The sequence below is a fragment of the Salvelinus fontinalis genome, chromosome 4 (genome assembly GCF_029448725.1).
Source record: "Salvelinus fontinalis isolate EN_2023a chromosome 4, ASM2944872v1, whole genome shotgun sequence".
Lineage (NCBI taxonomy): Eukaryota > Metazoa > Chordata > Actinopteri > Salmoniformes > Salmonidae > Salvelinus > Salvelinus fontinalis.
In genome coordinates, this window is record NC_074668.1 from 56,811,379 (window position 1) to 56,826,884 (window position 15,506).

At 48.7% G+C, this 15,506-nt stretch overlaps 1 protein-coding gene across 7 annotated transcripts in view; it reads left to right on the forward strand.

Annotated features, from left to right (window-relative positions):
- The window catches only part of LOC129854034 (neuron navigator 2-like), a 97,189-nt gene that overhangs the window by 18,528 nt on the left and 63,155 nt on the right, over window positions 1-15,506 (forward strand). For 5 of the 7 annotated variants that reach the window (XM_055920641.1, XM_055920643.1, XM_055920644.1 and 2 more), the window contains exons 5-8: window positions 10,250-11,519; window positions 11,690-11,799; window positions 12,583-12,691; window positions 13,507-13,905. In XM_055920641.1, the coding sequence (XP_055776616.1) occupies window positions 10,250-11,519; window positions 11,690-11,799; window positions 12,583-12,691; window positions 13,507-13,905 (1,888 nt within the window). Of the gene's footprint in view, window positions 1-2,195; window positions 2,303-10,249; window positions 11,520-11,689; window positions 11,800-12,582; window positions 12,692-13,506; window positions 13,906-15,506 lie in introns of those variants that run through there. The other 2 variants (XM_055920647.1, XM_055920642.1) reach the window with 2 other exon arrangements.

Consider the following 15,506-nt stretch of genomic DNA (forward strand, 5'->3'; position numbering starts at 1 on the left):
ACAAATAAAGGTGGAGAGACGGCTCGAGACAGACGGACAGCGCTGGGCAGGCAGGCAGCTCAGACAGCGCTGGGCAGGCAGGCAGCTCAGACAGCGCTGGGCAGGCAGGCAGCTCAGACAGCGCTGGGCAGGCAGGCAGCTCAGACAGCGCTGGGCAGGCAGGCAGCTCAGACAGCGCTGGGCAGGCAGGCAGCTCAGACAGCGCTGGGCAGGCAGGCAGTTCAGACAGCGCTGGGCAGGCAGGCAGTTCAGACAGCGCTGGGCAGGCAGGCAGTTCAGACAGCGCTGGGCAGGCAGGCAGTTCAGACAGCGCTGGGCAGGCAGGCAGTTCAGACAGCGCTGGGCAGGCAGGCAGTTCAGACAGCGCTGGGCAGGCAGGCAGCTCAGACACTGGCTGGGCTGGAGATGAGGAAGGCTCTGACAGCGCTGGACAGGTGGGAGCAACTGGAGAGAGAAGACGGAGAGACAGCCTGGTGCGGGGGGCTGCCACCGGAGGACTGGTACGTGGAGGTGGCACCGGAAAAACCGGACCGTGAAGGAGGACACGTGCTCTTGAGCACCGAGCCCACCCAACCTTACCTGGTTTAATGGCCCCCGTAGCCCTGCCAGTGCGGCGAGGTGGAATAGCCCGCACTGGGCTATGCTGGCGAACCGGGGACACCATTTGCAAGGCTGGTGCCATGTACGCCGGCCCGAGGAGACGCACTGGAAGCCAGATGCGTTGGGCCGGCTTCATGACACCCGGCTCGATGCCCAACCTAGCCCGGCCAGTGCGGCAAGGTGGAATAGCCCGCACTGGACTAAGCACGCGTACTGGGGACACCGTGCGCTTTACCGCATAACACGGTGTCTGACCAGTACGACACCCTCTCACTCCACGGTAAGCACGGGGAGTTGGCTCAGGTACCCTACCCGGCATTGCCACACTCCGCGTGTGCCCCCCCCAAGAAATTTTTGGGTCTGACTCTCGGGCTTCCGTGCTAGCCGCGTAACCTTCATACCGCCAGTTCCTCTCTCCGGTAGCCTCTGCTCTCCTAGCTGCCTCCAGCTGTTCCCATGGGAGGCGATCCTTTCCAGCCAGGATCTCCTCCCATGTGTAGCAACCCTTGCCGTCCAAGACGTCTTCCCATGTCCATTCCTGTGTCTGTCTCTGCTGCTGTCGCTGCCCTTTTCCACTCCGCTTGGTCCTTTGGGGGTGGGTGTTTCTGTAACGGCTGTCCTCGCTGACAGAAGGAGAGGACCAAAACGCAGAGTGGTCAGTGTTCATTATTTACAGAAAGTCAACAAAACACTTCAAAATACAAAACAACCAACAAACGTGACAAAACCGAAACAGTCCTGTGTGGCACAAAACCTGACACAGGAACAAACACCCACAAAACACACGTGAAACCCCGGCTGCCTAAGTATGATTCTCAATCAGGGACAACGATTGACAGCTGCCTCTGATTGAGAATCATACCCGGCCGAACACAAACATCCCAACATAGAAAATCACACATAGACAAATCCACCCAACTCACGCCCTGACCAACTAAATAAATACAAAACAAAAGAAAACAGGTCAGGAACGTGACACTAAGTTTGTTTTTATTAGTTTGACCCCTGTGTGAACCTTACTATCACACGGCCTCTAGTCTTCTCATCGAACTCACGTTGTACATTCTCTACAGCCACCAGGGGCTGTTACCATAGAAGTAGAATTATATTTCTATGGCAATTACAGTGTGACTGGTGTCTATCTACTGTCACCGTATTCAGATAGACTGACACTCTGTTTACTGTATTGACTTAATGCGCCTCTATTTTCCGCTGTGTTTAGCCATGGTGAATCTGTTCTGACTGTGTATTTAGTTCGAGGTTTTATGTAGCCTCTCTGCGCTGTTGTCACCACTCAGCTGGTCTACCGGGGTTGTTTCTAGACTCACTGTGTTTGCCTTCCACAGTCTCAATTCATTCCCCTGCGTTAGACTGTATGAACGATGGGGGCAGGAGAGATGGAGGGGAAAGAGAGAGAGAGATGGAGAGAAGAGAGAAAGAGAGGGTGATGTGATGGTTGCAGAGGGACAGACGGCAGGTAGGGAGGGGAGGAGGGTTCGGAATCATCCCCCCCCCTAACCCCTGCCTTCCCCGTTGAGTGTCTGCCAAATCCCTCCCCCCTCCTCCCAACTCAGTCCTGCACAACAGTTCCACTCAGACTGCACTCTGTGGAACGTCTGTCAGAGTTTGGGACCCTGGCTTCTGCTCTCAGTTTCTTTTGGTCTCTACTCTACTGGGACAGTGATACAACAGGGCTCCTGAGGTTTGTCATCTATCTTTTCACTGCGCTCCTCTGAGCCTCACTAGGTGCTGAAACTCAACTTGAGATGAGTGCACGCCAATCTGAGATTTGTATGACAGATAGGATTCGAGCCAGACTTATAGTACCATTGGTCCTGGTCTTTTACCTAGTGGCCAGACACAGGGTCTGACTCAGTCATATTTGTGATTTAGTTTGTGTTTTTTTTAAATCACATACTGTTTTAATACAACATTTGACTTAATTAGCAACACGTTTATTCGCGGGAACATTCAGGGATTTACTACCTTGAAAGAAAATGCTGAAGATGCAGGTAAAAGGCTCAGTTAAAAACATCCAGTTCCATTGTCTGGACTGAACTGTTTGTCTGGACTGAACTGTTTGTCTGGACTGAACTGTTCTGCGTCTGTGTTGCTGACTGTAGAATGTAAAACATGTCACTGGAACCATCCTGTTTTACACAGTAGAGAGACGTGAGCATACAGTGTGCCTTCCTCTTATGCTTTACATTAACTCAAGGGGACAGCAGCGAGAGAGAGAGAGAGATGTGACCTGTTGCTACAAGAAAAGGGCAACCGGTGAGGAACAAACACCATTGTAAATACAACTCAGAGGTAAATCAACAACAGAATGGCTTCAACAGAAGAAAATACGCCTTCGGGAGTGGCCCAGTCAAGAGTCCTGACATTACAGTTTTGTGTGTTTATAGTATGACATAGAATCAGTAGTGTAAAAGGCAATGGCAAGAGATAAACTAACTAAAAACACAGTGACCCTCGACTATCAACTACAACCTATCTATCATTCAGTAGTATACAATCAGAACAAATCTATCGTGTTTGCTGCTGCTGGCTAAAGAGACGAGTTTCCAAAGGAATCAGGTCAAAGTCTCTGAAGTCTATGTTCAGACAGTTCTGAATATGTTCACAAATCCGAGGAACCCATTTCATGTGGCGAATTAACAACTGGCAAGAAGCAGAATATGGGAGACCACAGTGCTTTTTCTCATTCTCATAAGGAACACACTAAGCGTTCCAAAACACAGGAAGAGATAATATTCATTTTTAAAAAAGGTCCACATTTCACATTTCTTTTGTACTTGAACAATTTGCACATCGTTGCAACACTGTATGTCGACATAATATGACATTCGAAATGTCTCTGTTCCTTTGTAACTTTTGTGGGTGTCATGTTTACTGTTGATTTTTGTATTATTATCTATGTAAACGTATGTTTCCCATGCCGACAAAGCCCTTTGAATTGAAGTGAAAGAGAGAGAGAGAGTGTGTTGTGTGTGTGTATGTGTGTTCTATGCGAATGTGCGTGTGGGTGCTTACTCTTGTATGTGTGTGTGTGTGTGTGTGTGTGTGCGTGCGTGGTGTGCATGCATGCATGCATGTACACATGTGAAAATGTACGCACAGTGCAGACAGCGCTGAATGAATGGCCAGCCGCTGAGCTGTAGCCTCTCTGTTCGAGCGTGTCTCTTCTAGCGGTCTATTCATTTATTTATTTTGAGGGTTTTTCTGGCAAGACAAATGGTTGCTAAAAATGGTTGCTCTCTGGGCAGCCCTGGAAATACGCCTAAGCCATTTCTATAAGTATCATACAGTACCTTACTGTATGTTGCTAAAAAAAGTCTCTTCCTGAATCTGGACACATTCATCATCATATGTTTAGGCTGCGCGTCATTTTAAACTGTATACAATGTCTATAAGTATGATACTGCTCCTTCCCCCCCCTAGGCTCAGTCATGGGTTTATGTTTAGACTACGTCTATCTCTGTATGTTTCTATAGGCAGGGAATGTCCAAGCGGTCAAGAAGGCTACATACACAGTGTCGGCTGATGCGTTTAAGCTTGTTTTTGCGTTCGGTTGCGTTGCGGTCTCAACCGTGTTTGCCTCCCGGGTTTAGTTTGGGATGGGGTTAAGCCATTACGCGCTGTGGGGAAACCATGGGCCCTTTGAAGTGGTTGTGCTGAACAAACATGTCTCTGACACACGCATGCGCGCGCACGTACACACATGCTATACACACACACGCGCTCAGGACGTTTGTATTGTACACTTGGTACTGGCACATATAGACAAAGTGGAACAGACACAGTGGAACACACACACACACACACACACACACACACACAGGCATGATGATCCGTGAAAAGGGTGGATATCCCAGAAGCCTGTGATGTTATCAGGACAGAGGGCAGCTCAGGGTAGGACCCGACCCCAGAGAGAGAAAGTTGAGAGCGAGAAAGGGGAGAGTCAGAAATAGAGGGGGACCGAGAGATTATAGAAAGACAGAGAGAGTACACTACAAAAGTACGTGGACACCTGCTCGTCGAACATCTCATTCCAAAATCATGGGCTGGCCGCCCGGCCAAACTGAGCAATCGGTGGAGAGGGGCCTTGGTCAGGGATGTGACCAAGAACCCGATGGTCACTCTGACAGAGCTCCAGAGTTCCTCTGTGGAGATGGGAGAACCTTCCAGAAAGACAACCGTCTCTGCAGTACTCCACCAATCAGGCCTTTATGGTAGAGTGGCCAGACAGAAGCCACTCCTCTGTAAAAGGCACATGACAGGGCCTCCCGTGTGGTGCAGTGGTCTAAGGAACTGCATTGCAGTGCTAGCTGTGCCACTAGAGATCGTGGTTCGAGTCCAGGGTCTGTCGCAGCCGGTCACGACCGGGAGACCCATGGGCCGGACAATTGGCCCAGCGTCGTTCGGGTTAGGGGAGGGTTTGGCCGGTAGGGATGTTCCTGTCCCATCGTGCACTAAAGACTCCTGTGACGGGTCGGGCGCAATGCACGCTGACACGGTCACCACACGCACAGTGTTTCCCCCGACACATTGGTGCGGCTGGCTTCCGGGTTAAGCGGGCATTGTGTCAAGAAGCAGTGCAACTTGGCTGGGTTGTGTTTCGGAGGACGCACGGCTCTCGACTTTTGCCTCTCCCGAGTCCGTACAGGAGTTGCAGCGATAGGACAGGACTGTAACTACCAATTGGCTACCACGAAATTGGGGAGAAAAAGAAAACATGCAAAAACAAATAAGGCACAGCCCGCTTGGAGTTTGCCAAAAGGCACCTAAAGGACTCAGACCATGAGAAACAACATTCTCTGGTCTGATGAAACCAAGATTGAAATCTTTGGTCTGAATGCCAAGCGTCACGTCTGGAGGAAACTTAGCACCATCCCTATGGTGAAGCATGGTGGTGGCAGCATCATGCTTTGGGGATGTTTTACAGCGGGCAGGGACTGAGAGACTAGTCAGAAAACCTGCTCCAGAGTGCTCAGGACCTCAGACTGGGGGCGAAGGTTCACCTTACAACAAGACACTGAACCTAAGCACATAGCCAAGACGACACAGGAGTAGCTTCGGGACATGTCTCTGAATGTCTTTGAGTGGCCCAGCCAGAGCCCGGACTTGAACCCTATCGAACATCTCTGGAGAGACCTGAAAATAGCTGTGCAGCAACGCTCCCCATCCAACATTTTTTTTTAACCTTTATCTAACCAGGCAGGTCAGTTAAGAACAAATTCTTATTTTCAATGACAGCCTAGGAACAGTGGGTTAACTGCCTTGTTCAGGGGCAGAACAACAGATTTTGTACCTTGTTAGGTCAGGGATTTGATCTTGTAACCTTGCGGTTATTAGTCCAACACTCTAACCACTAGGCTACACTGCCTCACCAGACAGAGCTTGAGAGGATCTGCAGAAAAGAATGGGAGAAACTCCCCAAATACAGGTGTGGCAAGCTTGCAGCGTCATACCCAATAAGACTCAAATCAAATCAAAGATTGTTTGTCACGTGCTCTAAATACAACAGGTGTAGACCTTACAGTGAAATACTTACTTACAGGCTCTAACCAATAGTGCAAAAAAGGTATTAGGTGAACAATAGGCAAGTAAAGAAATAAAACAACAGTAAAAAGACAGTGAAAAATGACAGTAGCGAGGCTATATACAGTAGCGAGGCTATAACAGAGGCTATATACAGGCACCGGTTAGTCAGGCTGATTGAGGTAGTATGTACATGTAGATATGGTTAAAGTGACTATGCATATATGATGAACAGAGAGTAGCAGTAGCGTAAAAGAGGGGTTGGCGGGTGGTGGGTGGTGGGACACAATGCAGATAGCCCGGTTAGCCAATGTGCAGGAGCACTGGTTGGTCGGGCCAATTAAGGTAGTATGTACATGAATGTATAGTTAAAGTGACTATGGATGTATGATAAACAGAGAGTAGCAGCAGCGTAAAAGAGGGGTTGGGGGGGCACACAATGCAAATAGTCCGGGTAGCCATTTGATTACCTGTTCAGGAGTCTTATGGCTTGAGGGTAAAAACTGTTAAGAAGCCTTTTTGTCCTAGACTTGGCACTCCGGTACCGCTTGCCATGCGGTAGTAGAGAGAACAGTCTATGACTGGGGTGGCTGGGGTCTTTGATAATTTTTAGGGCCTTCCTCTGCACCGCCTGGTGTAGAGGTCCTGGATGGCAGGCAGCTTATGCCCCAGTGATGTACTGGGCCGTACGCACTACCCTCTGTAGTGCCTTGCGGTCGGAGGCCGAGCAATTGCCGTACCAGGCAGTGATGCAACCAGTCAGGATGCTCTCGATGTTGCAGCTGTAGAACCTTTTGAGGATCTCAGGACCCATGCCAAATCTTTTTAGTTTCCTGAAGGGGAATAGGCTTTGTCGTGACCTCTTCACAACTGTCTTGGTGTGTTTGGACCATTCTAATTTGTTGTTGATGTGGATACCAAGGAACTTGAAGCTCTCAACCTGCTCCACTACAGCCCCGTCGATGAGAATGGGGGCGTGCTCGGTCCTCCTTTTCCTGTAGTCTACAATCATCTCCTTTGTCTTGGTTACGTTGAGGGATAGGTTGTTATTCTGGCACCACGCGGCCAGGTCTCTGACCTCCTCCCTATAGGCTGTCTCGACTTGAAACTGTAATCACTGCCAAAAGTGCTTCCACAAAGTACTGAGTAAAGGGTCTGAATACTTACGTAAATGTGATATTTAAGTTGTTGTTTTTTAACACATTTCTAAAAACCTGTTTTTGCTTTGTCATTATGGGGTTTTGTGTGTAGATTGATGAGGAAAACATTTGCTGTAAGGCTGTAACGTAACAAAATGTTGAAAAAGTCAAGGGGTCTGAATACTTTCCAAATGTACTGTAGATGAGTTTTTGGTTTAATCCATTGTTTAACAGAGGTATGAAAGAGGCTGTGTAGAGTAGAAGTGTGTGTGTGTGTGTGTGTGTGTGTGTGTGTGTGTGTGTGTGTGTGTGTGTGTGTGTGTGTGTGTGTGTGTGTGTGTGTGTGTGTGTGTGTGTGTGTGTGTGTGAGAGAGACAGAGTTGGGTTATGGCAGGAAGTTCACTGGTGGTCTGTGGTTAAGTCCTGAGGGCCTCTCTGTCTGTCAGACTCAGATTTCAGACTACTAATTGACTGCACTAATTGAGTAGTTAAGATTTAAACACTAAAACCTGGGTCCTGTGTAAACTACGAGAATACACAAGTCATATTGAGGCACAAAGGTGTGTGTGTGTTGGTGGAGTTCTATTTTTGTCACAGTGATCTTAGTAGCCAGGTCAGGGGGTCTATGATCTCTTACGGGTGGGATGTCAGCAGTCCATGTGTTTGTGATATTGGACCAGACAAAAGTTCACTGTGGCAATCTTTAGGTGTGGAAGAGGGAGAAGGAATGTGAGTGGCTCAGGGGTGAGTGTTTATGTGCATTGATACATCACGTGTGTGTCTAAAACAGGCACACAAGTCAATTGTGTGACATAAGAAGGGGATTGAATTCAATACAACTTTATTGACAACTGTGAGGGACAAAGGGGTTCATTGCAATTTCACTTCTGACCCAGGATACGAAATGTGGATCTCCTTTTCATTCAAACTGGGGCATCTTAGGTGGTCATCTGGTTCTGGGTCATCCCCAGAAATGCTCTGTGTGTTTCTTGTGTCCACTGTCCAAGCCAACCACAATGTCCACTTCTCAACCAAAACCCAAGCTGCTTTCACCCCCTATTCTCCCTCTGGGGCACAGACCGTTCTGTTGGCATGACGTAAGCTTCTCAAAGGTTCCCCTTTTCCCACATCCCAGCCTCAGTGAGTCTGAATCCCTCGCTCTTCCTCATTCTCTGTCTCTCATTCTCTCTCTCTCCCTCCTCTACCTCCTCTGTAATTACCGCCGATCCTCTCTCTCTCATTCAATAGGAAGCCAGCTATTAGCAACCTGACCCACTTTCCGCCGGCTAACCTCTAGCACGGCTAATTGGGCCCTAATCACTTCCTAAGGGGCGCATTGTTTCAATGTGCGCTTGCTAAATACTGAACTGGGGGCATGAAAGGGGCATGAAAAGCAATTAGGGCATGAAAGGTGTTTAAAAACCAGGAATAAATGTGATGAAACTGGTATGTGGCATAAAGATGTGGAGTGTTTAATATTCCTAGTAAATACTTCCTTAACGAGGCCCAAATGTGTGAATATTACATTTAGATTAGTTTAAGGAGTTACCAAGTGTTTTTCGAGTCGTGTTAATGCAGTATACTGAAAAAGGGGTGCATACTGCACTGTACGAAGAGAGGGTACACTCTTACAAAAAAAGGGTTCCAAAAGGGTCCTTCGGCTGTCCCCATAGGAGAACCCTTTTTGGTTCCATGTAGAACCCTAGGTGGAGAGCATTCTACTTGGAACTGAAAAGGGTTCTACCTGGATCAAAAAGGGTTCTTAAAAAGGGTTCTCCTATGGGGACAGCCGAAGAACCTTTAAAGGTTCTGGGTAGCACCTTTTTCCCTAAGAGTGTATTGAAAAGGAATTGCAACGGACGAAATTCGAGATCATTACTTAATAGGCCGTGTTTGTGAAGGTATTTGGAAGTGCAGCAGGACAGTGGCTTCTGTTTTGCTGTGTCCGTGTGCTGTACTGGCTGACTTATGGGTTGGGCATGGGAGTGGCCACAAGGGCAGTTTGGCAGTTTGGCTTTGAATATTCAAAGTAATGCTAGCAGTAAGTTGGCACTTGGGAGTCTCTACAGGCACACAACAATAACTACACTATTCTTGTACCGTACAGTAGTAGTCTCTTGAGGAAGAACATCTTAGCTATGAGTTCTGTATCTCTGTTGGTTTTGGATTTGATTGTGACTGTTTTTGGTAAGTCAAACATGATTGATTTAGAGGGGTAACAAAATATAAACTTTTTAAAAAGTGCTTTGTGTTTGGTTTCTGTGTGCTCTGTAACAGTAAAACAGACGTGTCTTATGTAAAACCTTCGTTTCGACAAAACGGTTCAATTGAATGAAAATATTTGTGTTTTTGTGTTTTAGCCAGCTCATTTCCACAGTAGTTCAGAATAGAGACTTGGGATAGAGCAAGTCTTTGTCTGTGAATTGGAAGACAATGACCAGAATCAGTCCATATAAGTCCAAACCTCCCAAGGGTGTCAGTAGCAGTGTTTTATCTTAGCTCAAATTCCTAGGTCAAACTTTAAAGGGCTTTCCCTCATTGTTTTTATAAACCGTTTATGATGGGCACTCTCATTGTTAGTGTCCAACGTTTCTAATAGTTATCCGAGTGGCGTGGGTTCGCCGGCGCTAAGTAATGACACGCTCAGACTGTGTCAACACAGGCTAACTCGAGCTTTCCACAGTGCAAGACCTTATATGGACAGTTAGTGTGGGGTCTATGAGGATTGCTCTATCTAACCATCTCTTATTTCTCTCCTTTCCCCTCTCCTTATCCTCTCTCCCACTCCTGCTTTCTCCCGTCTCTTCATCTTCTTCTTCTTCTTCTTCTTCTTCACTCCTCTCATCTCCTAATCCCCTCTCGCTCCTATTCTCCTCCCCTCTCGGTTATCCGCTTCTCACTTCCTCCTCTCATCCCTTTTTCATCCCTTCCACCTCTTCATCCTCTCATTTTCCTCATCCTCACAGAACCGTCAGAGGGCATGACTTCACAGACTCCGGTGATGACTGAGCATGCTCCGTCGTCCCCGGTGACTATCAGCACTTCCGCCAACAGCGTCTCTACCTCGGCTCCCGTCCCTCCATCCTCCTCCTCCTCTTCCTCGGCCATCCCCCACCCCAACTCCAGCAGCAAGCCGTGGAGGAGTAAGTCTGTGAGCTCCAAGCACTCCTCCTCCTCAGCCATGCTCTCTGTCAAGCAGGAGAAGGATACCTCCTCTAAGGCCTGCTCGTCCACCGAGCCCCCCCCTAAAGTCATCCAACAGAAGTCTATGCTGGAGAAGCTCAAGCTGTTTAACAGTAAAGGTGGATTTAAGTCCTCGTCCTCCAGCAATCAGGGGGCTCAGGCGGACAGCGGTGCCCACACCCGGCAGCCCGGGGCTGGTGAAGTAGAGCGGGCAGAAGCGGGGTCCAACACCGGCTCCCTGGAGGAGGCAGAGGGGAACACCCGGCCCGGCGTCAACGGGACCGGTAACGGGACGACCCACGGTGGTGCCTCAGCCCATGTCCCTGCCAGCGCCACAACAACCAGCAGCCCCAAGATCGCACTGAGGGGAATCGCTCAGCGCACGTTCAGCAGAGCTATGACTGCTAAAAAGAGCTCAGTGAAAGGACTGGAGAAGGAGAAAGAGAAGGAGAGGGGGAAGGAGAAGGAGAAAGAGAAGGAGAAGGAGAAAGAGAGGGAAAGAGGGAAAGAGGCGGGGAAACACATTGCCACCGAGAGGATGGAACTCAGGGGGGAGGAGCCTAAGGAGGAAGCGACTACCAGTGTCGCAATGGAAACGGAACCCTCCTCCAATAAGAGAACTTCTAAAATCGCCAGTTTCATACCCAAAGGGAGCAAAGTGGCCAAGAAGGAGAGTTCTGTCCCTGCACACAGTGGCATACCAAAGCCAGGGGGTAAAACCTCAGGGGTAGGGGGGAAGGCGCCCTCGGCAGGGGGGAAGGAGAGTGGGGAGCGTCCCCGGAGCATGCGGTTGGGAGGGGGTCTTGTCCTGCAACGCGGACACCTGGACAGAGACAGAGACAGGGACAGCAGGCACTCTAGCTCTACCTCTAGTCTGGCTTCTACAGAGGGCAAGGCCTCACAACAGGGCCACAGCGCCGCCCCGGTGGTGGATGGTGGTAGTGGTGGCGCTACACAGAGCACAGCCTGCAACACAGTCAGCGTCCAGCTACCTCAGCCCCAGCAGCACCACAGCCACCCCAACACAGCCACTGTAGCACCCTTTATGTACAGGTGAGTAATACACATACTTTGGACTGAAAAACTGTAAACTTTAACATTTGTCAATCCTTTGTGAATCTGTAATAGTATCCTGAGAAAGTCTGAAAGGACCATAAGTCATCAGTCACTGATCATTAGTGGGAATCTGCAAGCTGTTTGCTAGGAATTTCCCTATCACCTAGGTCACAAACGGACGTGGACGGTATCATGGCGACTGAGGCAGGGTCAGGAGGAAGGGGCGGAGAAAACATCCCCTTCAAAGCCAGCCAGCCATCCATTGAGGACCTTTCAGGTAGGCCATCGACTAGTTCTGTCTGTAGGAGCCGATGGGCGATTGATTATGTGTCTGAACTGTACAGAAGTTACATGGGCCATTTTTTTTTGGGGGGGGGGGGGGTATTTTTGATTGTGTGAGATTGTTAGTTTGAAGAGAACAGCACGTGAATCCGACTAGGGTTGATTCTATCTGATGGGAAACTTACCTTTCTGGCTCATGCACTCTCAATTCAGCTGTGGTTTTTGTTGTGTCCGTTAGTGAAGCGCAGGTTGACTCATAGCCCGCAGTCCTCTCAGTTATATACACGGAGCGGGCGAGTTAAGGGTCATGAAATATTGTGTTGATGACGGGCAGGTGGCGGGCGTGTTAAATAAAGTTAAAACAATACCTTAAAAAATCAATAAAAATCAAATTCATATCTATAGGCTACATTGAGGCTTTTCTTTCGTTAGGCTATCTAGCATTAGTGTGTAAAGCCTACGCTTTAGGACCTGTACGCTCGCAAAATAGCCTACACTCCAATTGACAAATGTTTTTTTGGGGACGGGGAGAAAAAGTTAACGTGTATCCATGGAGGCACAAAGGACGTCGGAGTTGACTCTGACTGTAGCAAGAACAGCGCATTTTCTATATTAGCGGGTTAGGGTCGCGTGTGGGCCTCAGACTTTGACTTTATCACATATAGCCTGGTGGTTGCTGATGGGTTATTAGCAATTGCGGGCGGGTGTGGGTGAACTGGCAGTTGATCCGCGCACCGCTAGTGCCTATGTACTCAGTCACAATGTTTGTTCTGTATAGCAGAAGATCCAGAGACAAGGCGGCTGCGGACTGTTAAAAACATCGCAGACCTGCGCCAGAACCTGGAAGAGACCATGTCCAGTCTACGGGGGACTCAGATCACACACAGGTAAGAGCCTCCTGCAATGAGAGTGGACCATGTCCAGCCAAGTAGCCAAACAGATACCAGTTTCAATTCCACATTCTGTTTCTGTGTATCCACTGACATCCGTTAAGACGTAACATACACAGCTCCTACAGAGAGACCACAATAGTGATCACAATAAAGCTATTCTTAGCAATGATCCATAACACTTTCTCTTGTGAAAAAAAAATCCCCAAAGCAGGCTGTTAATGTAAAAGGAAAAGTGAGTTAGCACGTCTGTTTTAACTAGCGGTCGTGTTAATGGGTGGTCCACTAGGACAACTGTCTAATTTTGAAGCTGGAGAGCGGCTTAAGTGGGACATGACTGCCACCTAGTGGCCATGTAGTGTCACTAATAACTCACGAGTCTGACACTGGGGATGTGTCCCGGCCTCCAGGGTTGCCAGATAGAAATAGAATAAAGGACTAAGTTGGATGAACTTTTGCGGTTTGAGACTTGTCTGTCTGATGCTCTATTCTAGTGTGTATGTAATGGAGGGCTTGTTCTCCAAAACCCACTAGACTGTGTCTTGTGTCTGGTTCTTTCAGCATGATCTCCCCCCTATATGACAGTGTCTTTGATCCAGTAGTGGCTGGATGGAGCGGTGGACTTGTCTTTGGATTTTGATTCAAGCTCCTGACCCAGTTTCTCTCCCTGCTGCTTGCTCTCTCATTTTCACACAATTGGAGAGGTCTTACCCACTGTCTAGTCCAGTTCAATGCTGCTGAGCTAATGTCTAGCCTTACGCTCAGTCTTTTTTCCCGCTCCCCCCCCCCCCCTCTCTCCCTCCCTCCCCCAGCACCTTGGAGACGACCTTTGATAGCAATGTCACCACTGAGATCAGCGGTGGCAGCGGCGGCGGGAGTGGGCGGAGCATCCTCAGCCTGACTTCCTCCCGGCCCTCCCTGTCGTCATGGCGAATGGGCCAGTCCAGCCCCCGCCTGCAGGCGGGGGACGCCCCCTCCACGGGGAACGGCTACGGGGGTCGTGCCTCGGGAGGAGGGCAGGGGGGGCGCTACCTGTACCCTGGCCCCCTACGGAGACAGCTGGCGGGGCGGGGAGGTGCCCTCAGTATGGATCTGGGGGGGAGAGGGGAGGATATTGACCTGGAGGGCATCGCCATGGAGGTGACGGGCTACATGAGTGACGGGGATGTGCTGAGCAAGAACGCGGCGCGCCCTGATGATGTCACCAGTGGGTGAGTATTCTGAAAGAACTAGCATGTGATGACAGGGTAAAAAAAACTGTAATGGTGTTTTGCAAATTGCTACTCATCCATTTTGGGGCTGGTTTGGTTGGTTTTGCGCCCTTTCTCATAGGTTTGGGAATCAATGTATTGTAAGTGGCTGTCATGCCACAAGAGGGCGCCAGTGTATTTGTAATCTCCCCTATGTGAACATGGTATAGCCAACAGTAATGTGGCACGAAGGGAAAAATACAGTTGTTCTTGTTGTTGTGAGAGGACTTGTAAGACATTCTGTAGTAGCTTTTTGAGATGGTATACAGTGCATTCGGAAAGTATTCAGACTCCTTGACTTTTTCCACATTTTGTGACGTTACAGCCTTATTAAATAATGTATTAAATTGTTGTTTTCCCTCATCAATCTACACACAATACCCCATAATGACATAATGAATCATTTTTTTGCACCTTTATAAATAAAATTAAACTGAACTTTCACAAGTTTTATTTAACCTTTATTTAACTAGGCAAATCAGTTAAGAAAAAAATCTTATTTTCAATGATGACCTAGGAACAGGTTAACTGCCTTGTTCGGGGGCAGAATGACAGATCTGTACCTTGTCAGCTCAGGGATTCAAACTTATGTAAAACTTATGTGAAAGATTGGTTACTAGTCCAACGCTCTAACCACTAGGCTACCCTGCCGTCCCTCTAGGCTAAGTATTCAGACCCTTTACTCAGTACTTTGTTGAAGCATCTTTGGCAGCGATTACAGCCTTGAGTCTTCTTGGCACACCTGTATTTGGAGTTTCTCTCATTCTTCTCTGCAGATCCTCTCAAGCTCTTTCAGGTTGGATGGGGAGTGTCACTGCACAGCTATTTTCAGGTCTCTCCAGAGATTTTCGATCGGGTTCAAGTCCGGGCTCTGGTTGGGCCACTCAAGGACATTCAGAGACTTGTCCTGAAGCCACTCCTGCGTTGTCTTGGCTGTGTGCTGAGGGTTGTGTTCTTGTTGGAAGATGAACCTTCGCCCCAGTCTGAGATCCTGAGCGCTCTAGGAGCAGGTTTTCATCAAGGATTTTCTGTACTTTGCTCCATTCATCTTTCCCTTGATCCTGACTAGTCTCCCAGTCCCTGCTGCTGAAAAACATCCCCACAGCATGATGCTGCCACCACAATACTTCACCATAGGGATGTTGCCAGATTTCCTCCAGACGTGATGCTTGGCAATCAGGCCAAAGAGTTGAATCTTGGTTTCATCAGACCAGAGAATCTTGTTTCTCTGGAGCTCTGTCAGAGTGACCATCAGGTTCTTGGTCACCTCCCTGACCAATGCCCTTCTCCCCCGATTGCTCAGTTTGGCCGGGCGGCCAACTCTGTGAAGAGTCTTGGTGATTCCAAACTTCTTCCATTTAAGAATGATGGAGGCCACTGTGTTCTTGGGGACCTTCAATGCTGCAGAATGTTTTTGGTATCCAATCCCCAGATCTGTGCCTCGACACAATCCTGTCTCGGAGCTCTACGGACAATTCCTTCAACCTCATGGCTTGGTTTTTGCTCTGACATGCACTGTGAACTGTGGGACCTTATATAGACAGCTGTGTGCCTTTCCAAAT